This window comes from Hippichthys cyanospilos, chromosome 19 (genome assembly GCF_059441005.1).
Source record: "Hippichthys cyanospilos isolate Australia breed blue-spotted pipefish chromosome 19, RoL_Hcya_1.0, whole genome shotgun sequence".
Lineage (NCBI taxonomy): Eukaryota > Metazoa > Chordata > Actinopteri > Syngnathiformes > Syngnathidae > Hippichthys > Hippichthys cyanospilos.
This window is the reverse complement of record NC_142387.1, coordinates 13,511,969-13,535,056: the sequence shown is the minus strand read 5'-3', so window position 1 is coordinate 13,535,056 and position 23,088 is coordinate 13,511,969. Positions and strand designations below refer to the sequence as shown.

Sequence of the window (23,088 nt, the reverse complement as noted above, 5' to 3'; positions counted from 1 at the left end):
TGTTATTCTAAATGTAATGAGATGTTGTGAGGGATCCAAACATGTGTTTGAGTCTGATAAGACCACACAAAAAAAATGTTTCTTTCACAAGCAGGATTTGTGTACAAGATGAAGGAGGGGACTGGCGAGCTTCTTGGTGATGGACACTTCCTGCTCTAAAATGCCGTTGTGGCTACGTTTCCCAATCAACAGTCGGGCGGGAAAAGGATGGGAGGCTGAAGGTAAAGCACCTGAGGCGGGATGGAGCTGCGGAAACAGGACGTGGGAGGCCGGATTTGACAACTACCGACATCAAAAATTGATGAATTTGGCCAGTTTTAAGTCTCTAGTTACGTTCGTTTGCAAGGGACAACAAAAATGTCCCCGGCTCACTTCGACCGCGGCTATTTAGTCACCCAAACATATCCAAAATGTGTATGATCCAAAAACTTTGTTTTTTTTTGGACTGTAAAACTACTCACATGGTGACAAAGGCAATACCTAATGTATATTTGTGTTACATTTGTTAATATTCTTGGCTTTCATTTTGGATTCATTTTGACCCGTGTTTTTCTTATTTATATATATATATAAAAAAACAACAACTTCTGTTTCAAAAAGCATGCTAACAAAAAATGCAAACAGATGCCATTTTAATGAAAATCTTGGTTACACATAAGTTGTTGTTTTTTTGTTTTGTATAGCATTGAGCCCGAATGAATTTCAGTTTTCCGGCACCAACCGGACTAAACCAATCAACTAATAAAATAAACCTGGGGTAAAAAAAAAAGCTTTGCATCAGTGCATTCCTCTTGGTATCATCCATGCGTCATTAAGGGCTTTAATACTATTATGAGAACTCATGCACACAAAGATGGCCATTCACTGTGAATGAAACACTTTGGGGGTTTAGGAAGTAAATACGAAGCTTGGCCAAAAGAAAAAAAACTTCTCCTGCATCCAACTAAAACAACGTGGCATTTTAATTATTATTATTATTATTTTCCCGGGTCAGTGGGTCAGGCGGAACATAAAAGTTAGTGGTGGGATTTAGCGGGTTGCCAACAGAGCCACAGGAGATCCCTCGGGCTCACTTGAAGCCTCCAACGGGACCATTTGCTGAGTGAGGCGGCACATCGGTGCGAGCTGCAGAGGTTTTATAATGCCGAAGGTGAAGAGGACGTACAAGAAGAGGACTCAAAAGAGGTGAAGGTGTCAAGCAGAGGGTAGGGTGGAGTTTCGATTATTAGAATACTGTAACAAAAAAAATTAAAGGTTTTCAACCATCAGCCATAATTTGAGGAAATATAATCATGGTATGGAAGTTAAATATAAGAGCAAATTAATTAGAACATTAAGCAGCAAGTTTTGCTAATTGTTTTTTAGTGCTGGATAAAATTAGAACATGGCATAACACACCCCAAAAATGTTTTTCTCTGTTTAGGAGTTACTTGGCAGAAAAAATATTTCAACCCGATGTATACCATAAAAAAAAAAAAAAAAAAAGGTACACACAAGTTTAAACTATTAATATTTCACTTTGATAGTCAAAACTGAATCCAACATGCCTGTTATGCATTTCACAGGAGATCTATCTGCGCTGTAGGTCTTCACATCAACACTCAGCAAAGTTTACAAATTCTCAAGGTTTTTTTTTTGGCCGAGCGGGAAGCGCGGCACTTGGCGCCGCGCGCGCGTATGAACGCGGACTAGACTCGGAACGTCGGCGAGGGAACTGTAAATTCGCACAGTGGAATGTTTGTCAAAAGGCTCCCAAATGCATCGGTTTGAAATCGGCTATCCGGGAAGGAGAACGTGTGCTACTGCTGGACAGTATGCTCTCTTCAACGTTCTGGAACGTCAATGTCATGACGATTAGCCAAACTGCTGTCAGAGTGGCCAACTATCCAAGGCAGTTATGTCCAGAAGCCTTAAGAAAAAAAAAAAATAGCCCTCGTGATCCTGGTCAATCAAAATGCCCCCCCTCCCTCCCCCGTATTTGTTTTTTTATCCGCATACTTCACTTCCCGCGGAAGCCTGATTCTAATTCACACGTAGCGCAAGCGTTATAAATCTTGTGGCAAATCCTAGCATTGTGCTCGCCCCTCCCATTGTGCTCATCCAATACTACGACGCAGCCTAGCGACGAACAAGGAAATCAACAATGCGGTAGCAGAAGGAGGAGGGGGGGCGGGTGCACATGCGTCTTGAAAAAGGACGAGACTCCTCATGGGGATACGGCTGACTGGATAACTTGGTCGGAGTGGACCCTCATTACTGCAGACTTGTCTCATTCACGAGTGACCCCAGACAGGCAATTAACAAAACAGAGCGGGCCGAAAATAGTTTTAGTGTAGTGGTTGCAGGACATGAGGTGGAAATCCCACTTGCCAAATGCCGGGGAGTTCATTGTTAAAATATAGAGCGTGACGCTTGGCTGATCATTTTTGGGTGAAGTTCTGGAAACTTAAGAATGTGAAAGGCAGCTCTCAAATCGAGCTGTCGAAATTAAATAATCACTAATAATTCAGCGAGGTAATCAATAACCATGTGAGTAACCGAGCAGTCGTTTAACTTAATTGGCACACATCCCACAATTAATTGTCATGCTTTAATGCTGACAGTCTTGAGAAAGTTGCCGTTCCTACTGATCACTTTTCAAACTTACCTTTCAACAGTAATGATTCTGATTTCTGTCACCCTTCGTGAAAATTGATTATATTTTGTGTTTAATATAATTAAGACGAATTATTTTAATTTAGGAAAACAATGCTCAAACCATTGCCCGAATTAGTTTCAAAACGTGGTGAGCAGAACATCACTCGTTGTGAAATATAGCTTCGATTGTTTTTGACGTAAACATTGCAATTTTCATTCAGTTGAATGTGGAACTGCGGAAATGTGTTCCTATGTCTGTCCTAAACTTTTTCAAGTTACAATGGCTTAACCTGGGTGAGATACATGGAAGGAGTAGTGTGAAAAAAATGGAGGATTTCTGAATTTCTGCTCTTCAGCATTCACACAATCAAATTGTAGTTCTGCACACTAACCCCTCCTTTCGCTCCTCCTCTCCGAGTTCCCTCCATTTTCTTATGACCAAGGGACAAAAGCCAACCCAGAGAAGACTGTCGATCCCCCTCGCTGACCAGTCCCCTTCCCCCGCCTGGGCCTGTCCAAGAGATTCGTCCATTGTCTGAAAGGGCACGGTGGACTGAAGGGAGGACTAAAAATGGAGCGATTGAGCACTTGAAAGCAGCAAATAGAGATATGGCGGCTGATAACCAAGGGAAGTCGTTGAGAGGTGGATCATTAATGAAGACCAGAGTCCCACGGTGGCTTCGGTCACTGACCAATAAGCTCAGGTGAACTTAAACCTCCAGTCCATGATACATACTGTCGGCTGTATACGCACGTATGAAGATGACAGAGAGACACGAGTCAAAACAGTGCCTTTGGGTGGCCATTTGCAAAACAAGTGTTTGCGTTTCATTTAAGTGGCACTTTGAACCGCAGCTGTCTTCATCCGACTGCAGTCACCCTGACGGGCCACACAGCGAGAAGGTTCCGCTGAAGCCACGCAATCCACTGCTTAAAGCTCTGGACCCCCAGGGCGGTAAAAGCAAAGAGCCAGTCCTTGAACCACAGTATCTGGTATTGACCAGATATTACAGAACACAGAGTCTTTAGGATCTTTAGGATGGTGGAAATTCACCAACAATTGGACTCCTTTGATGCTGTTCCATAAGAAGCTTCTCGAAGACCTGACGTCAAGTAACTCGATGAATCCAGAGACAAAGGTTCAAGTCTTTTGGTTTTTCGTTTTTTCTTCACACTGACCAGTGACTAGACAACTTAGGTACAGAAAGACATTCTTAAGTACTAAGAAGACAACTGTGTAAAACCATTGGTATGTCCAGAGAGCGCAGTCCAAGTCTCGCTTTTTTTGGCAGTATGACCAGACCACTGACAAACCACGCCTTTTTACATCATTCCCTGAGAGAAATCCTCTAGTGCTAAAGTGATCGGTACCTCTGGGAACAAAAGTCCGAGTCTGAGGGGTCTTTCTTCATGGTCATAAAAGCTTGAAACCGACACCTTTGGTACAAAGTCTCTGCCACAAACCCTCAAGTCCAGAGAGAACAAGTGTGTTTAAAGCATCAACTCTTTTAGATCTTGCTTTCGGCAGTAGTACCAGGAAATTGACAAATGACTTGACTCGGCAAAGGTCCAAGTCTTTAAGGGTGAATTAGACCTTGATACTGACCAGTAAGTGAACCAATTTTGACACAAAGTCACTAAAAGAAATCCTCGAGAACAACTGCGTTAAACCATCAGTAAAGCCAGAATAAAAAGGTCCAAGAAAATGATACAATCTAGGAGCAGCATCACAGATTGTCCCGCTAACCCGGCAGCTGCAGATCTGTGATGGGCACACCAAGTACAAGATGTAAATGTAAAGCCTGTGACGCGTTGCTGTCCGAGGAAGATTGAGAGTGAACAGGTGGCGGTGGCATTGTGAGCTTAAGAGGCTACTTAGTTGGCTCAAGTACACATGGTTAAAGAAAACCAACACGTACAAGACCAGAAGGAGAAGTTCATAAATCCATTTTACCCAGTTTTTCTGGAAAAAAAAATAGGAAATTTCAGGAACGTTTACAGCTGAACCGAACGAAATATATTTGATCAATTTCGACAAACAAGAGGGGCTTGACAAATACTGTATATGCGGTGGACAGTATAGATTGATACCATAATCGCTCCTGGTTATGTTTGCTGACACTGCAAAGTGATTCCTAACCATTGTGCTATAAATAGACCAGTTAATCCGCCGATATTGCCGTATCGGGGGTATAATCGTTGCTTTGGTAACTAAATACAAACAGCTGTGGTGGAGAACCTGGCAGCGCCACTTTTGGAACACCGCATCCCAAAAAATATCAGTCGGGCTGCAGATTTGCTAAGCAAACGACATTCAAAGCAGCTGGAAGGGTTTTGAACTTTGCCCCGCCGCAGGCCTGCCGCCCCCCCGCCCCCGTCCACCTGACAGCAGGCCGTGTTTCACCTGACTCGGGAAATCGGACCTCTTATGCAAGACGATCGATTGTGGACGATTGACTACTTTTAGAGGAGGCGCCCAAGGGACGCGCTGAGTGTGCCTACACGGGAGTTCCCATCATCGGATCTCGGCCTCGAAATCTAATTGGCTGCGTTTATGTTCAAATATAGGCGAAAAGATTGGTGATAAAATCCGCTCAAAGTTGTGGACGCTCAGCGATAAATATGAAATGCATAATGATGTGAAAATAATGTGCGTGTAATGCTAGTGTTAGCCATGCAAGCTAGCCATTATAAAATGTAGATATTGTTGTGATACTATGGTTTACTCATATTAAAGATCTGCAAAAGTAATAAATCGAATGATTCATTTCTTTTTTTTAAATAGATGACTTCTAAATAAGACAAGCGATCTATTTTGTAATGACGTCTATCACTTTTTTTGTTTTCTTCATAGCTGAACGATTATCTTTCCACTCAATTTTCCTCAATTCCCAGTAAATTTCCATGGAAAGTTTTATTTTAGAATATTTCCAAAAGTCATCCCATGGAACTTCACCCGACTCCCGTACATACAAGCCACTGGGATCAAATTTTCCAACGCCGTGCCAAAGTTCAAAAGCATCATTCGTGTTTTGGTCGGCGTGCACGCTTGAAGCCGGCACCCAAAATACAAATTCCTCACTTGTGTATTTTTGCGTGCGCACAAGCGGCTTTGACACAATGGCCTCATTGTTTAGGCAGCGGCGTACACATCACTGAATCATCGTTTCCAGTAAATGCCAGTGAATGGTCGCCTTCCACGGGCGTCTTATTTACATATCCCACAATCTTTCCATTGTGTGTCCAGAGTTAAGAGTCTCTTATCTCAAGGCGCCTTTCCAGCCGGCGTTGCGCTTCAGCTCGGCACGGTTCCGAATAGAAATCCTTGATCTTGCGCAATCCTTTCCAGGGTATGTTACTATTTGTTGTGAAATGATATTAGTCTTTTCATAATCAATCAATCTCTTGATTTGAGATAGACTGATAGAATTTGCTCAGGACCGAATCTGATATCTATTATTTGGTAGTCAAGGAGGCCAATAACCAATAATTGAAGTCAATTTTTTTTCCCCCTTAAATGACATGAAATGAATTTGATGATCTGTGATTTTTTTTCCCCATTCGTTCTTGAAAAAAATATTTCGGATAGTCGGACACGTGAAAAGCTGAATTAAAAATAAGTAAATACACAAATAACTAAATGAATACAATCAACCGCAAATATCTAGTGGAAGGAAATTACCCCAATGGCAACATGGGATTATACAATTTATTTTCAAGGAGCTAAGTGAAGTGCAAAGAAAAATAGTGTCTCACTTTGGACACTGGGTGGCACCCACGTAATGACATGCAAGACAAAAGTTGAAAACTCACAAAGAAGAAGTCATGATACGGAAACGCTGTATGCTAACTACTCAGCTTTAAATAAAGAAAATGTTTTGGGTTTTTTTTCCAATATAACAGACCAAAGCTGAATGTCCCGTAATGGCCCAGATGGCGAAACCCGTCCATTGTGATTCTTTTTTGGGGAGATTAAAGGATTTTACCCGCGCTGAGCAGTAGCATGACAAAGCTAGGTGCTAATGCTAATGTGACCGCCACTTTCTGTCACTGAAGCGATCTGCAAGCAAATTCACATTAGTGCAGCACTGGTCACTTCTGACTGTAAATTGCAGTGCTCATCTGGTTTGTAAAAATAAGAATGATTAGCATGCTAACGGGCTCAGTCTATTCGTATTTTTAAATGCTTCAAAAGATCATCTTGCGGGCCGGAATATAGCTCCTTAAAGGCCCGATCTGGCCCTCGGGCCGCACGTTTGACACCACTGTGTGAGATGCTGCGCTAAACGCTGGCAAAATCCAATAAAATGTCCGCAGAATTAAGTAGTTTTACGATGTTTTGACCTCGCGAGATCCGGTCCCGTCCTTACAGGTTCATGATAGACTTGAAATTGTTCTCCGTGGACATCCTGAGAAGCGAATCCTTCCCACACTAATCACTCCCAAAACATAAACAAAAAAAAGCGCTATCTGCAAATTGTCCTCATGATCCCGTTTGCGTCCCCGAAGAACAATGGCTAACTTAATTAAAACCTCGAACAAGCTTGCGTTGAAGGGATATTATGTTTCAAATTGCGCCGGAGTGCCATGTGTGCAACACGTGCTTCGATGTGTGTGTATGTTTGTGTTGGCCAATGGGGGACTGCGCAATCACGGCTAAGTTCAAGTGTGCGAGAGGTGGAGTGGGCGGGGGAAGTGCAGGACAAACTCCTGGAGATTCCAGGCATGCCTGTGTCAAGTGCTGCGGTGCAAACACGAGCACGCTGAGCTAATTACACTGGGAAACAATACAGGCGCTCCGGGAGTTGCCGTGTTTATGATTATTCTTCGGAATGGCTTTTTGGGGGGTCGGAGTACACTCTGAGCGCCCCGCCATGTTCCTCGGAAACATCTTTTGTGTTTAAGGAATTTCAAAAATGATAGACGCCCAAAATTCACTGGCTAGCACTGCTTGGGATATGATATAACTGAAGTAAACGCGTAATTTTTGGACACATTTTCGATCGGGGTGGAAATTTATTTTAGAGGCACGACAATTAATCGACAACCAACTGATTATCATATTATCCACTGCCGGATTCTCCATCTGTCCAAATTCTCGGTATTTCGGTTTCTCAACAGTCCTCCGTGAAAGCAGACCGATTACCCAAAATCCAAAATTGGGGGTTACTTTTGCGAATAATGATCAATGATGGCATCAGTAAAAATCTGAATGTGTGTGATGGCTATATTTTCACCATGCTAGCTACATTTTCATTCCCGGTACAAAAAAAATACATAATATCTTGTAAATTTAAGGCCTAAGAAAATAATAACTTTCCGTTGTGTGTGCCAACAGGAGACCATGTTACACAGACAGAAATAAGAACCTAAATTTGTCAGTAGCTAACTTTTTACCCTGCATTACATGAGTGTCTGTCTACATGTGTTGCTGCACTGTTTGTGAGCAAATATCCATTACCTACAGGGTTATAAAACGCAGTGATGTCGCTGACTCAGCAGCTGGTGTGCAAGAAGCACTCAAGGAAGAAGATTCAAGCACTACTCTGCTTTGTTCTCATCCCTCTGGAGCCCTGAGGCTGAAGGATACAAACGAACATGGCGCTTTAAGTTTCTTATCGGAAGTGGCATCATGAGGACTTGGGGTCCTTTTTTTTTTTTCTTCATTTTAAAAAAACATGTTCTTTTGCCCCACCGTTTTGCATCAATCTAGCGGCAAAACCACTGCACAAAAACAGGGCATTCCACGGGCGGCTCGATTATTCCCGCTTCCTGTCGCCGGGGACGCTCCCGACACAAAAGGACTCAACACAAGAAACTCGCAAGTCAACAAATCAACGCGGCCAAACCCTGGACGCTGACAGCTCCACTTGACCCGCCGCAAATGGCGTGTAGCGTAAGGTTCCACGGCTTGCAAAGTGTGCGCTTCGGGGAGCCAATACGTGTTTGACTTTGGGATCTACTTAACATATTTGACAAACTAACAACCAACAGGTTTGATAGTATTTTAATTTAAAGACGTTTAGCACTGAGCCTGAGGGAAAATGGAGATGAACGAGGTCAACGAAACAAGGCAAGTCGATGGTCTGCCGACTGATGCTTACAGATGTCCAGATTCTGATCAAGGGAACCAAATTTGGACCCAATCACAACATGGAAAAGATCGGAGTTAAGAAATATTCACAATATATCCTGTTCTTTTTTATTATTAGCTCATCAGGGAGCTCCATAATGATCCTGTTTATTTGAATTAGGTGTGTCGCGAAGAGAAACTTGGAAAAAAACAGAACGTAGGGCTTCATTGACTAGCGTTTGATGCTTTTAGGCCTTAAATGGTTCAAAAGTGATCAGTAGTAACGGCAACCGTGCCAAGGCTGTCAGCATCAGTGTGCAGTCATTTACATCTTTTACGCCAGCCTATATGGAGCACCTGAGCGCAAGCTAGCGGCTAATTTATGCAAGACGGAGGTATCACGGAGTCTGATCCACCGCTAAACACTGCCAACAGGTGCTTTATTGTCAACGCGTAAGTACGACGTACAAGAAACGCACTTTCGGTACAGTCACATCAGGTTCCTGATTCTCGCTAGCAAACCGGCCTTTGCGTATGCAAAACAAGGACCTAGAGCATCCCAGCTAATTAATACATCTCACTCACATTTCTTGACTCACTCCAAATATTTGCCTGAAGCACAGGTGACTCGGGAAGGGGCAGGCTGTAAAATAAGCAAATTGATAAGATATTTGAGCGAGTTCGCCACAAGGTGCGTTTGTGTGCGCTCGACGCCCGCAGCCGAGCGCGCCGCCATGACACATTCTCCTTGACTCTCCTCCGTCAAGAACAGCTGCCGTCGCCACCGCCACAGGCATTAATTATTCACCGGAGCTTTGCTTCCGTGTTTACCTTTGTCGCTGGCTACTGGGCGAGAGCCTGGGGAGGACAGATGGCTGCAAGGATGGGTGGCTGGCTGCGTCGCCAGGAAATGGATTCCACATTTTGTTTGCATTGCTTTTGGGTTTTATTTCATCTGTGGCTTTGTCAAATTTAGTCGGACAACGAAACATTGCATTAGCACCAAACCGTGGATACGGAATGTTGCGAGGGTGAAAAAAAATCCAGTATCAGAAACTTTTTAGCTTTGATAATAACGCCAGTTTGCCAAGATGGAAACAAGGTTAAGAACCACTGTTTTTCTTATTTTCGGAAATCTCTGTGTACTTCTCTAGCTTTTCAAAATTCCATCGATTCCGATCAGAAGAAACTGTTGCGATCGGGCCAAATTTCTGATCCCCAATTGTTATGCAACTTTAAATCAGCGCGGCTAGTTAAAAAGTGATCAGTAGGAACAGCAACTGTTTAAAGCATGTCCGCATCAAAGTGTGACAATGAAGTTAAACAATGGCTGTAAATGATTTATTAAAAGAGGAGTTGATTATTCGATTAATCCACTAATTTTGGCAGCTCTCGTCTGGCAGCTTTAATTTGAAAAGAGTAATCAACTTATGGCTGGATGATCCGACCGCTAGCTCCCCAAAGGACAAGAAGATCAATGTAGCTCAGTTTCTAGATCACTTCCTCCATGAAAAAGACCCCCGCCGACTTCCCCATGCCTTGCCCTCCCGTTAATCCTTCTTAAGAATAAATTACAGCCCACGAGCACCACCATCACAAATTTGCTCGCACACACCAGATCGGGGTGGAGTGGCGGTGGGGTTAGGAGAGTGGTAGGCAGGATGTGGGACCAGCTGGTCATCAGCTCAGACAAAAGAACCTGCTGAATACGCTCACATGGCCACTCTGGATCTCTCTCCAGCGCTGCGTGAGGGCCACGGTGCAGACACGTGAAAGAGTCGGCATTCCTAAATGACGGGATGATTCAGAACTTTCGCACGGAGCTCCCACACTGAGCAGAATACCAAAAAAGACCAATGGAGAATTAACTCCAACCACGTCACGCTTTCTGGCATTTGAAACTGAGAGAAAAACATAAGATTTAAGACAGATTTATGACAAATTTATGACAGTTTTATGACCGGCCCGCATTCTATTCCTGACGGTCCCGAGTAGCAAAAAGCAAGGCCGTATTGGGGAATGACAGTGAAAGCAACAAGCATATAACCTGTTGAGCAGAAGCCATCAAGGACACACCCATCAGGTATTTGTTTTCCCACCACGACGACGGAGAAACCTCAGGAACAATACCCTGCGCTTTTTGTGTCACTCACGCACAGGCGGTGTACATCTTGTTGACCGACTTGTGCGTCGTCGTCTTTTGGAACAGAAAGACCGCTTGAATACGGCGCAAGCACGGCTGCGGACGGCGCAGAGTTTGACTCGCGCCGCGACATTTGATATGACCAAAATGGTGTTGCGGTGGGTAAAGGGATTGGCGGTGAATGGACTCCTTTGTAACCTGTCATGAGACCGGAGAATAGGATCGCTCCCACTTCCTCACCAGGGTCTTTCAACCATCTGTTATCGAAACGCTTAGGCGACGCCACTCGGAGAAGTCATACGCCCAAAAAGATGCAAAACTACTGACGGAGCAAATGCAGTCCATCGCATCGAGTCGTTTTACTTTATCATGCTCTTATGTTAAAGGCGTCGTCCGATCAAAACATGTTTGGATTAAGTTGGGACTGGGATTGGTGGGCGGTGTCTTGGGTGATGGGGGGTTGGGGTTAATTAGACCAAAACTAAGCAAACTATTGCCAAGTCTAAATCTCCATCTGTTCACTTTGCTAAAGCGCCAACAAGAAGTCGCTAATTCATGGTGGCCATGGGTAATTAGGGCCCGATCGGTGGCCGCAGCGAGGTCCATATCATGCTCACAATGACCGTTTTTCCCCTCCTGCCATTGGATCAGATTGCGGTGACCTCAACACAAAAAAAAAAAATTAAAAATCATTGAGTATGGAGAAATTTTTATATGTTATAGTTCGCAAAAAATGGACTGCCACTTTAAGTGAAAAAAAAAAAAACAACTGAGGTATATTTTTAAGCCCAAGTCCCACAAAGAAACACTCTCTTAATGCCATATGCTAAACTCGACGTCCGTCATTTTTAAATATTTTAAATAAATAATTTATTTAGCATTTTTACTTATTTTTTTTCAATATTATTGTTTTTTTATTTGTGGCCTTATTTTTATATTTGTTTTTACATGTTTTTTGTTTTGTTTTTTATTTTAGGTAATGCACTTTGTCTAAGATTTTTTTTCATTTCAGTTTTAATGTCTGTATTTCCTTTTATACAATATTCTATTTATATTTTAGTAAAACCACTTTTACACTGTCCCAAAACAACTTTTTGGGATCTCTTAATAGAGTTTTTGAAATGTTGTAACTCATCTTATTCACAGAAGAACCCTTGGTTACGCCGCTGACGTAATTTAGCATTTAATGTGTCATTACTACATAAAATCACTGAAGACGAGCGATGGGAAAATGAAGCCTCATGTAGCAGGTTTTTTTAGCCCCTCTAGATGGCTTTCTTGGTTTAAAGATGTAGTGGAAAATTTTATACATTTCTATTGCAGTTTAATTCATCTTTAAACAAAAAGCACCATCTAGAAGTGGAAAAACTATCAAGAGTTCTTCGTGACCAGTAATCTGACAGGCTTGTGTGCATGTGAAGCATCAAGAAATGAAGCTTTTCAGGATGAACAGATTTGAGGCTTCATGAGGCTTCGTCTGCCAATTACCTATTTTTTTGGGTGTTATGATGCCAGATGCTCCAAGGGACTTTCCCACGCCATCCAAAAATAAAAAACTTACCTTGGGCAGCTCCTTGAGTTGGTTGGCATCCAGCAGGAGCTCTTCCAGGCTGCGGCTGTATCGGTACACCTCGTCGGGGACAGCCTGCAGGTTGCAGTGCCGCTTGTCCACCGACTCGACGTGGCGGTTGCATCGCCACAACGGGATACACTTGAGCATGTCGGGGAGGGAGGGAGGCGGGCAGGGAGGGGGTCCCCCGGGTGGGTGTCACTGGAGGCTCCGCATCGGCGCCTGGATGCTGGATGATTAGCGGGGCTCGCTTCGCTCTCGAACCAGCAGGCCGGAATCCAATTATAAAATAATCCCCCGGCTAATGTCAGGAGGAATATTGGCGTCGTTCCTTTGGGGTTTACGTGAACAAAACATAAAAAGACTGATTTGGTCTCACTTGAGTCGAAGTGTTTCCCACGAAGTTAGCTCCAACCGCCACCATCCTGGTTTCTCATCCCCGTAAAAAAAAGCGCTTGTCAAGCGGCGTCGAGAGAGCCGCCGCCGCCCCGGGGCCGCTGGTGACCGTGTGGAGCAAGAACGAGTCAGGGGAGATTCAACACGGTGTCCATGGAGACACTCGCTCGCCCCTCGCCGGTTTATGTTAGCAAGCTAGTTACGGCTAGCCTCCATCGGTTAGCGTCTATTGTGCCTCGCCATTAGCCGCCGTTAGCTTCCACAAGTACCGCAGAAGATGTGTGGGAAAAACTCCGTGTACTTCCGCATAAAAAAAAAAACACACCAGATCCAGAGTCAACGTGTGGAGTTTTGTGGGGGAAATGTCCCGCAGAGTGTAGAAGCTTCTCCCCAAACACGGGCGCGCGGCGCTTCCCTGCCGCTGCTGAGCCCCAGCCAGGCCGGTTAGGCGTATGGGGGCTGGGCTACGTTTGCGGCCATAGGACCGCCGCGTTCCGGCCCCCCTGACGTGCTATTGTCGCTGGAGCATGATGTATGACGCCATCTAGCGGCCGAATACTGAAACTTCCACGGGCCGATGCAAATTTAAAATAAGGTTGTACAGTGACGCAAAAACTAAAGAAAAATAGTGGAACTACAAAAAAAGTAATAGCATTATAATGTTTTGCACATTAGGTGCTTTTGTTTATACTTCTATCAACTAATGATTTGCACATTTTAATTTGTATACTTATACTAATGAGCACTCTTTTGCTGTTCTAATTTTGTTTTCTACAGAAGTCAACTTAAATTATTTCCCCCATAATGATTTATGCTGCCCTTTATGTAGTCCAAACAGTATAATGATTAATATTGTGTTAATGGAGTATAAATTACAGACAAATCCACCTGTTGTAATCAGTGATGGTGGGCAGCCATTTTGTCAGTAACTTTCGACTGAAAATCACCTCGCAGATGCAGCCAATCACAGCTCAGCTTGCAGATGTTGCGTGACTAAACTCAGAAAACGGGTGAGCCGTGATTGGTTAACTGGCAACTGTAAAGTCATTTGTTGTCTATCAGGGCGGCAAAACTGCTGCTCTGAGGGATAAAAAATGGAGGGATTTTGCGTCTTCATTAATTTTCTATTAAATGCAGTATCAATCCAAATATTGCATTGACTTACCCTTTATTCTTTCACAAATAGTTCTGATAAAGTACTTTTGTTGTACACCTAGATACTAGTTATTTCTAAATATTTCACTGTATAGCCTGTGAACTGTAGTAAAGGAATTCTATTTTATAGTTGTATTAAAGCGACTAACAGCAAAAATCAAGTGTAACAAGAGTCTGTTGACAAATAACCTTTAATCGTAAAAACAAAGTGTTTGCGTGGTCGATTTTGTGACAAAAATGTATGAAACAAAGCGAAACAATAAAAAACAAACCTAAAGTTATTTTTTATGGGTCCGGTTTACAAAAACGTGAGCCTTGCACGGCTGAGGAGTCTTCACGGAGCGAGCCAAACAAACTCCCGACGAGGCATCGTTAACGAGCAGCTATTCGGAAAGAAAAAAACAAAGGGAACAAAAACAAGACAATTGCAGAGCGGTGACAAGGAGCGCGAGGAACGCCGAGGCGGTTTCACGCCGACAGGTCGCTGCTGTTGAAGCGGTCTTGGTCGTAGACCTCGGCGACCACTTTGCGCCCGCCGAACCAGCGGTCGTTGAGCGCCTGGATGGCTTTGTTCATCTCCGACGCCATGGAGAACTCCACGAAGATCTTGACGATGATGTCGGCGTCGTCCTCCTCGCCTTGCTTCTCCTGGTAGATGATGACGCGGTTGACCGAGCCGAACTTGCCGCACTCTTCCGTCACCTCGCCTTCCAGGGCGTCGTCGATGTCCTCCGGGCCCACCATGTTGCGCAGGACCATCACTGTGGACTACCATGACAAAAAACGGATAAGGCAAAGATTTCTTTCTTTCTAGAACAATTTATTTAGAAATTCTAAATTTATGCCCTAGACAAACAAACAAATTGTAAAAACAACTGTTATTCCAGTTATGACAAAGATGCACATTTTTATATGATAATGTCCTGAAAGATAAAAATATGTATCCACAGATGAGTCCTGCACATGGGGAAATATTGTAATATTTTTCAATTTTTTCATATGCCGTGTTCCCAAATCTTGTAAATGCGGGCGAGCCTCGCGCCGGCCCCCGCAAGTTACCTCGGACTTGCGCAGCAGCTTCTGCATGACCATGTGCCGGGCGCTGCTGCCCGAGATGCTCATGTGCTCCTGGTCGCTGAGCATCTCTTGGCCCGTGCCGTCCTGGAGGGCCTCTTCCTTCTCCTCCTTCTTCTCCGGCAGCTGGCTGGCGGCCGCCACCGCCAGCGCCTGGCTAGACAGTACGGGCGGCGATGCCAGCACGGGGTTGACCAAGCCCACCTGTGGGAGCACCGGTATGGGGGGCCGCACCGGAGTCACTCCTGCAAAGTAGAGGAGGAAATTAAGCGACTTGGACATTTCCTCCTTTTTTTTTTTTTTTTTCCCCACATTTTCCCTGGATCTTCTGGTTGACCGCGGTGGTTCTCACCCGTGATAACGCCGGGAGCCTGCGCAGCCATGACGGCCTGCGGTATTCCAATCTGCTGACTAAGAAGCTGGGGCGCAGCTAAGGCCCCGAGGACTGACGCGCCGGCTACGGCCTCCTTGAGAGAGGGACGAGCGCCCCGGACGTTAGATGAGGGAAACGCACAAGAAGAGGGCAAAGAGGCAACACAGTCAACAATCAAGACAATGTGACCGACCGCAGCGTCGTTAGAGCAGTAAGTAGTATGAGTAGTCAGCCAACCAACAGGGGGCGACGAATGGTCTTCAAAGCGACCCCCCCCACCTTTCTGCTAACTATTTTGAACAGCTTTCATTTTGTTTTATGTTGTATTACAGATGCTTTTTGTTTTGACCATTTGAAGAGTAATTGTGTCTTCCAATATAATAGATCATATAACAAAAATATTGGTCGTTTTGGCAATAGTTGCACGAGAGCTCAATTTGCCGCTGTTGCATTCAGGCCAAAGCCTCGTAAAGTACATGTTTTCGGCATCATCCTGGTGCCAAGGAATATAAATATATCTTTCGATTCTATTTTCGCATTGATTATGGCCCAATTTCGCATACTTGACCCGATATAAAACACTTTACTAAATTATTTTTCAACATTTAGCATACAAGTTTTTTGTATATTGTGTCATCTAGTATTTTGCACTATATTCGATTAGAGTATTTGACCGACTGTCGTGCGTTTGGACTTGTGTTTTAAATCAAAATGGCCGCCGGTTCTTTTCATATGTACCCGGAGGGCCATTAGATCCCCGCGGAAGGGAATCATACTTGCCTGGGCCGTAATCTTGGCAGTGGCGGCGGCCGCCGCGACGGCCGCGGCCGGGGGCAGGCCGCCGGGGGTGGTGGGCGTGAGCATGGGCATGGGAGGGGTTACCGCCTTGCCCACCCGCAGGTACTGACCCCCCAGGTCAAAAAGGTTCATCGAAGACACGGCGTCCACGGCCGACTGGGGCTTTTCGTACTCTGCAAGCCAAGTAGACGGTAGTTAGAAGGCAACGGGACCGGGGGGGGGAGGGGGGGGGGGGCTCGGCCCCGCGCCGCCCGGCTCACCGATGAAGCCGAAGCCTCTGTGCCGCCCGGACGTGGGGTCCCGGGCTAACGTACACGATTTGATCCTCCCGAAAGCCTCAAAAACACTTTTGATGTCGTCGTCCGACAGGTCGGGGTGCACCGAGGCCACGTAGATGCGGTTAAAAGCGCGCGCTTCCTCTGCCAGCTGGTCAATGATGGGTTGCGCCTGACCGATGTTACTTGGCCGCCCAACCTATAGCACAGATCATACCAGCAAGGCTACTTAACGGGGGGAGGGGTTGCTATGGGAAGCCGTGGACACACTCCGAGTCCCTGACCTACATTCACTGCGGCTGGCTCATCTCACACTCCATCTGGTGGAATCCAAGTACGGTACGGCGCTACCTTGACTTATACCTCTGAGGGCATTGTAGTATCAGGTTTCTTTTATTTTGTTCTTTTCCATAAGCGAGGGGGAAATAAGTGACAACGTAAATATAGTGCGCAGAGTTTCAGTAACTGGCGGTGGTATGTAACTGTGTGATGTTTGTCACCATGTTAAAAATTTGCTGAATGAAAAATGACTGAATAGTAGAGCGGCTTTGATTAATCAAACGTTTTTGTCGAATGTACCATTGAGAACGAATCATTTGGTGGGGTGTGGAAATTTAGCCATGTTTTTAGATGACAAACCAATTTCAAGTTGAACTCAACGAGTCCATTTAAAAGTTCTATTAGAACGACAGATACGTTTTGTTGAACGTTAACAATAATGTATCGGGCAGTTTTTGTGGGATAAAACAGCTTCTGGCATTTACATAGAACGGGAAAATGACCAACATTTGAATTTCTAGACATTTTTCAAAGACATGTTTAAATGTCATTGAAAATACATCATTAAAATACATTTTTCTTTATTCTAAAGAAGAAAATGCTCAATCTCGTTTTATTCTTCACAAGGTCATTTGAATGAGCCGAATGATTCCTATTTCCAATAAATATGTAAATATGTAATGCTAAATGTGCTGGTGGAATTAATGAGGAACAACCTTTAGGGTCACCTCGACAAATTTGGGATTGTTAAGGGAATGTTTGGACCAAACTTAAAATGATTGGAAATGAAAAAATACTAGCCTTGTATAAGTAAACACTTTTTTTCTTACACTTGAGCGACACGTTGAAAAAGTCAAACGGTGAATTCCTAAGTCAAGGTACCGCTGTACTTCAATCCTTAAATCAGGGGTGGAAAGCCTCTACTTGTCTCACTTTTGTTGGGTACGACGAAATGTGTGAAAAAAATTCGACGCGCCGAGAAGATACGCTTGAGTATATTTAGCTTACGTTTAATTTTTAAATTAGGTTAATTTATGTTCAAAGGCGCACGACGGGCCGAATCAAATGCTTTTTGTAGATTCCCCACCCCTGCCTTCAAGTTCTTCACTTGATAAAAATAGAAACATTGTTTTCAAGTGATTAAGTAACTATTACCATTATCTCTGACTGACTGACTACCTCTATTCCCTGGTTTCTTTTTTTTGTGTGACGAGTATCTAGACGGGACTGGGATCTGTACTACAGATGGGGCGGCCAAGCAACACCAACCAGGCGCAGCCCATCATCGGCACAACGTAGCAACAGAGCAATGCAGCGCGCCGCTGGGAACGGCCCTGGCAGCGCTCGCTTGGGACGGGCCTCGACACGAGCGTGGACGCAACGCACTCCACACCTTCAACACACACGCACGCACGCACGCAAATCAGACAGCCACGCACCTGGAAGTCAAAGACAGACAAGGCAAAAGAGAAAAAAATTAGCATCTTGAGATGACCGAGGCGATATTGAGAGCTGGTCAATAAAAAGTAAGGCTTTAGCTTTTGCAAAATGACTTCCTACAGTGGAACCTAAATTTTCCAGCTTTTAAAATTTGAAGTGAATCATTTCAAAGGTGTTGTTCATTTAATGCACGAGAACTTTTCATCATACGTTTTGTCAACTGGACCATAAGAGAAGATGGATCTCCATGAGACAAAAAAAAAAAAAAGTAGTTTTGTAAGCAGCTGCGTTTAAACTATAAAACTGTTTTCCTGCATTTTTTTCAAGTACAAATTGATCATTTTTTAAGTTTGTTCTGAAATGGTCATATCATCATCATTTGAAATGTCTAGTTTGTGCAAAACAATGGCTTTTGACAGCTTGCACATGACTCGCTTACCTCAAACAATTATGCAGCTCTCCCACTGCAAACATTTGATTTCACAATTGAGGTCATTTTAAACACACTTTTAAAATGACAAATTAATCGAATTGATTCATTTCCCAGTCCTACCTCCCACCATTACTCTTTTTTTTCTGTAGTCTTTATGCAGGCAGAATTACTATCTGTGTAAAATGAAGACAGAATGTGCAGTTACTTTGGGAAAAAAAAGCCAAACCACTTAACAAGTGATCTTTTCGCAAAGGAGTCCATACGACACTAGCTACCAAGAAGTTGCCTCATGGGCCAATTAATTTGCTCTTAATTTGAAAAAGCCCCGCGTTCCTTTTGGGGCACGAACTAAGATTTTGCTTATACCTGAAAATAAAAAAAACTAATGAAAATGGCAAACATCCCTCTAATTGCCTCCATCAACCCACAGGGGAACTAATGTCTTATAACAAACTAAAAATGAACATTTCTGCAAACTTCTTTGCTGTATTGTTGTTTACGATGGTAGCAATCGGAAAGCAAAGAAAGTGTACAGGGTATTCGCAAAGGTTAGAGAGAAAACAACTTGGATCTTCTGTGCCTGCTATCACGCAACACTGAACAGGGAACAGAATGGTGCTGGGACTTGGCAGGTTCCACTGCATTTGACTCAACTTACCATTTAGGACGAAGGGACCCCAGACAACTCACCTTAATGTTTCGCCCACCCAACATGACGGAATTCATCTGCTCCAGAGCCAGCTGGGCAGCCTCTGGCACGTCGTACTCCACAAAGGCAAAGCCCTGCGCGGTCCACCAAAAGCAAAATGAAAACCCAAGGGGCTCCCCTTTCCCCGTGCGCTTTCTTGTGAACAAAGCCACTCACCTTGTGCTTCATGGTCACAGAGTCCCAAGACATATCAATGCTCTTGATGGGGCCGAAGGGAGCAAAGGCCTGTCTGATGGTGTCCTCGCCGAGCTCATAGTAAATGGAGCCTACGTACACCCGGCACATGATGGCGAGAGCGCGCTGCCGCTGAGCTGCCACCTGCCGACCGGGGGAAAAAAAGACAGCGCGTCAGCATTAGAGCGAAAAGAAACGCGTGGGGAGAATATGCACACGCACACACAAACGGGAAAAAAAAGTGTATTTTTCTACTGTGCTTTGGTTTCCCAAAAGTAGCCTGACGCCAATTAAAAGTTAAGAAAGGAAGGAGGGAGGGGGGGGGGGGGGGGGGGGGGGGTCTGAAGATAATGAGATAATCAAAATAGGACAGACCGTAGTGGAGGACGTCTTATGTATATGTACAAGAATAATCGAATGACTAATGAAGGCAGAGAATACACTTAAGTGATTGACATGCACAGCCCTCACAAACATTTGGCTTCAGAAACTGACCTGTAGTCCAGGGATGCAAGTAAGGCACAAAAATAAAAAAAACTAAGCGCGGCGTTCTTATGAAATCTAAGTAAAATCTTGAGGAGAGCATCGGACGGAGGTCTTTATTTAACAACTACGAGTGTAATGTATCGCGTTTTCCATCACCATCCCGCAAACGGGACGACTAGTAACCCATCCAGTACCCCATGCCAGGATGGTGTCCGAAACCGCTTAAGGACCTTTAAAAGCGCAAGAACTTTAGCTTTCTTTCCCAAAAACGGAAATGCCCTACTGCCACGCTACACTTTGCATTTAAGTGTCTCTCGAAGCTTTGATCAATCATTACGGCAGGTAATAAGAAAATACTTGTTCGTCGCGTCGATAAATGCATGGTTTGGCGCCAAATCAAAAGTCCTTTTTTCCATTGGGAATGCGCACAGGAAAAAATTTAATAATCTATTGACCGATTGTAAAGGTGAGAGAGGATCTCCAAAGCCCATAGTCACTGCTGCCATCTGAAAGACAGTAAAGACGAAAAAGGTGCTGAAAAGTAGGTTAGATATCCCTTAGCTTTTTTTTTTTTTTTTTGCTTTTTCTTAACTTTTCAGAACAAAAGAAAGATTATGACACCTAGACAGACAAATGTTTCTCATGCCTACTCGAGTCACTAAACAACATACAGTTCGGCAACTTGCCTCCTCCATTTTAAAATACAAGACAAAAATTAGCAAACAAGCTTCCTTTCAGCAGAACATCGTAAACACTTTTTTTTAAACCAATGCCTTCATAGGGAATTCCGCCACCTGGAAAAGAAGACAAAAGACACAAGACACCTTCTACGCATGCTTTTGTTTACTGCATGGTGGAGAAGAGGGAAAAAGCATCCAAATGAGCTTTCGTTTAACCAATGAAACAAGAGATAGCTGAATAAAAGATATGTGTAATAATTGAGAGCCTGCGCAGCCGATACGTTTTTTTTTTAAAAGTTAACTAACGCGCAAAGAAATAAAATGTACATCTCACCTGCAGATTGGTGAGCTGCTGTTGCTGATGGGCAATGGTCTGCTTCACCAATACACTCTTAATGCTCTGCTCCATGGCATACTTCTTTGCCTGTTGCATGGGAAAGAAGGTAACATTCAATCATCCAACTTTTGATTTTAATTTACATGAAAAAAAAAAGGGCTAAATTGCTTCTCTACCCGCTGCAGCGCCTCCTGCTGCTCCGGGGTGAGTGGCGGCAGGCCAAGCTTAGAGCCTGTGCCCTGTCCATTCTCCATCGTCATAATGTCGCCTCCCTGGAACCATTTAAAATCAAAGTCATGGTCATCACCTTTTACAGACAGAAATAATGATATTTTTGTCTTTAAATCCATTTCAAATGAAGTAGAACCATTCTAATTCAATGCATTTATTTGAGGTTTATTTTTAAACGTTTCAAATAAATACCTTGTTTGCCTCTTTTATTCCTTAGTGAACATTCCATCAACTTATATAGTGTTGGTTCATTCTTTGCTTTTGTCTATCTAGGACTCAGTCATATATATATTTTTTGCCCTGGATATTAAGCAGAGACCTTTAATTTTATTTACATGTTTAATTTAGCATGCAAAATGATTGTTAGAAATGCTGTATCATATATCACAGCTGACCTGTTGAACAAGCTCAGCAAGCCTTTTCTCTTTCTAGCCTCACAATAAGCCCATATTTCATAAAAAATAGAATATCCAATGCGCCGAAGGTAAGATTCCATCATTTATATGAAAATAGTCAATGGTGGAAATCTTAAAATACAACATAAACCCTTAAAACAAAATATATTCTTTATTGCTGGAAAATGGCAATATAAACTGTTACTTTTACGTATCCATGAATGTTTTAGCAGCCTTCCATATTTCTCTGATTCAGTATCATTACTCACCCGTGCCAAATATTTCCATGAATTGATTGTGATTTACATTACTATTAAAGCAATTGTTTGAACTATTATTTGGATTAAACGAATGGATTTACTGATGAGGCATTTGGACATTTTAAGTAACACAATGGGTTGAAAAGATTTAACATAAAAATATCCCCATATTAATTTGATTGTTGTCATTTAACAAATTGCTGCGCCTTTAATCACTTTTACAGGAGCAAATCTTTAAAAATTCACACAATTTTCTACACCTGAACATTTTCGAGTTCTAAAATTGTGTTGAAAAACTAATAGTTGATATTTTTACACATTCGTGCGGATTTGGGTTGAGACTAAAATCCTTACCTACCAAACCCGCAAAGCGTTGGGTCCACCACACTGAGGAAGAAAAGCCCCAGCGGGGTGAGTGATGGGGGAGAAGCTTCAAGAACTCGGCAAATTCTGACGGGGAAACGACAAAGATAAAAACGCAATCTGAATGCAGTATTTTAATAAATAAATAAAAACTTTGGCATCATATCACCTTCAACTGAAACAAGTTACCAAGACTGTAGCGTGCATTAACGATAGCTCCGCGCTCCCGCAAATCTTCATTCAAAGATATGGGATACTCATCGTCCATAAAACTAACATTTTCATAAAAATAAATAGCCCACAGTCGATGGGAATGCAAAACAAATCACACAAGTTATCGATATGACGCAACAATGAGTGGAAAAAGGCAAGATTATTTAGGCCCGAATGACGATCATGAATGCTAGCTTGTTAGCAGCCGCTAGCCATTCATTACAATGGCGCGAAATGTATACCAGATATATCGTCGGCTAAAAACACGACTTAGCTCTACAAATACAATATTTCGACAAATTGAGAATTGTCGCACGTTATACGACGTTAATTTGAGTAGAAACCCGATTAAAAGAAGACATTTGTCGTCGACAAATATTTACCGCAGTCTCCGTGACCGCCATGAAGCACACCTCCTTGACCAGGGCCTCGTTGGAACAAATCGCGAGACTTGGGAATGTTCTCTATAGTCAAGGTCTCGCGATAGGACAGCGGGCGTGACGTAGGCGAGCGGAAGTCGTGCACGCACGCACGCAGGCGCACAAAAATAAGTGTAGTCTAACAATATTTTTGATTTAACGTACACATACCGTT

The 23,088-nt window shown here is 43.5% G+C and overlaps 2 protein-coding genes across 17 annotated transcripts in view; both read right to left on the bottom strand.

The window, feature by feature from the left end:
- scrib (scribble planar cell polarity protein) overlaps window positions 1–13,263 on the bottom strand; it is a 50,725-nt gene extending 37,462 nt beyond the window's left edge. For all 14 annotated transcript variants that reach the window (XM_088401561.1, XM_088401554.1, XM_088401548.1 and 11 more), the window contains exon 1: window positions 12,415–13,263. In XM_088401561.1, the coding sequence (XP_088257687.1) occupies window positions 12,415–12,573 (159 nt within the window). In that variant the 5' untranslated portion in view covers window positions 12,574–13,263. The remainder of the gene's footprint in view (window positions 1–12,414) is intronic.
- An 884-nt stretch (window positions 13,264–14,147) lies between these two features.
- On the bottom strand, window positions 14,148–22,976 carry LOC148408027 (poly(U)-binding-splicing factor PUF60-like). 3 transcript variants are annotated; one of them, XM_088402004.1, is made up of 12 exons: window positions 22,878–22,976; window positions 22,273–22,368; window positions 21,209–21,304; window positions 21,030–21,119; window positions 20,471–20,521; window positions 19,512–19,673; window positions 19,337–19,429; window positions 16,480–16,693; window positions 16,202–16,392; window positions 15,401–15,515; window positions 15,034–15,293; window positions 14,148–14,742 (listed from the first exon to the last, which is right to left on the bottom strand). In XM_088402004.1, the coding sequence occupies exons 3-12, from the start codon at window positions 21,290–21,292 to the stop codon at window positions 14,443–14,445; spliced, it is 1,560 nt and encodes a 519-aa protein (XP_088258130.1). In that variant the 5' UTR covers window positions 21,293–21,304; window positions 22,273–22,368; window positions 22,878–22,976; the 3' UTR covers window positions 14,148–14,442. The 3 variants fall into 3 exon arrangements, with proteins under 3 accessions (XP_088258130.1, XP_088258129.1, XP_088258131.1); XM_088402003.1 differs by having other exon boundaries at window positions 22,277–22,368; window positions 22,878–22,970; XM_088402005.1 differs by lacking the exon at window positions 20,471–20,521 and having other exon boundaries at window positions 22,277–22,368; window positions 22,878–22,970.
- Between the last annotated feature and the right edge of the window lie 112 nt (window positions 22,977–23,088).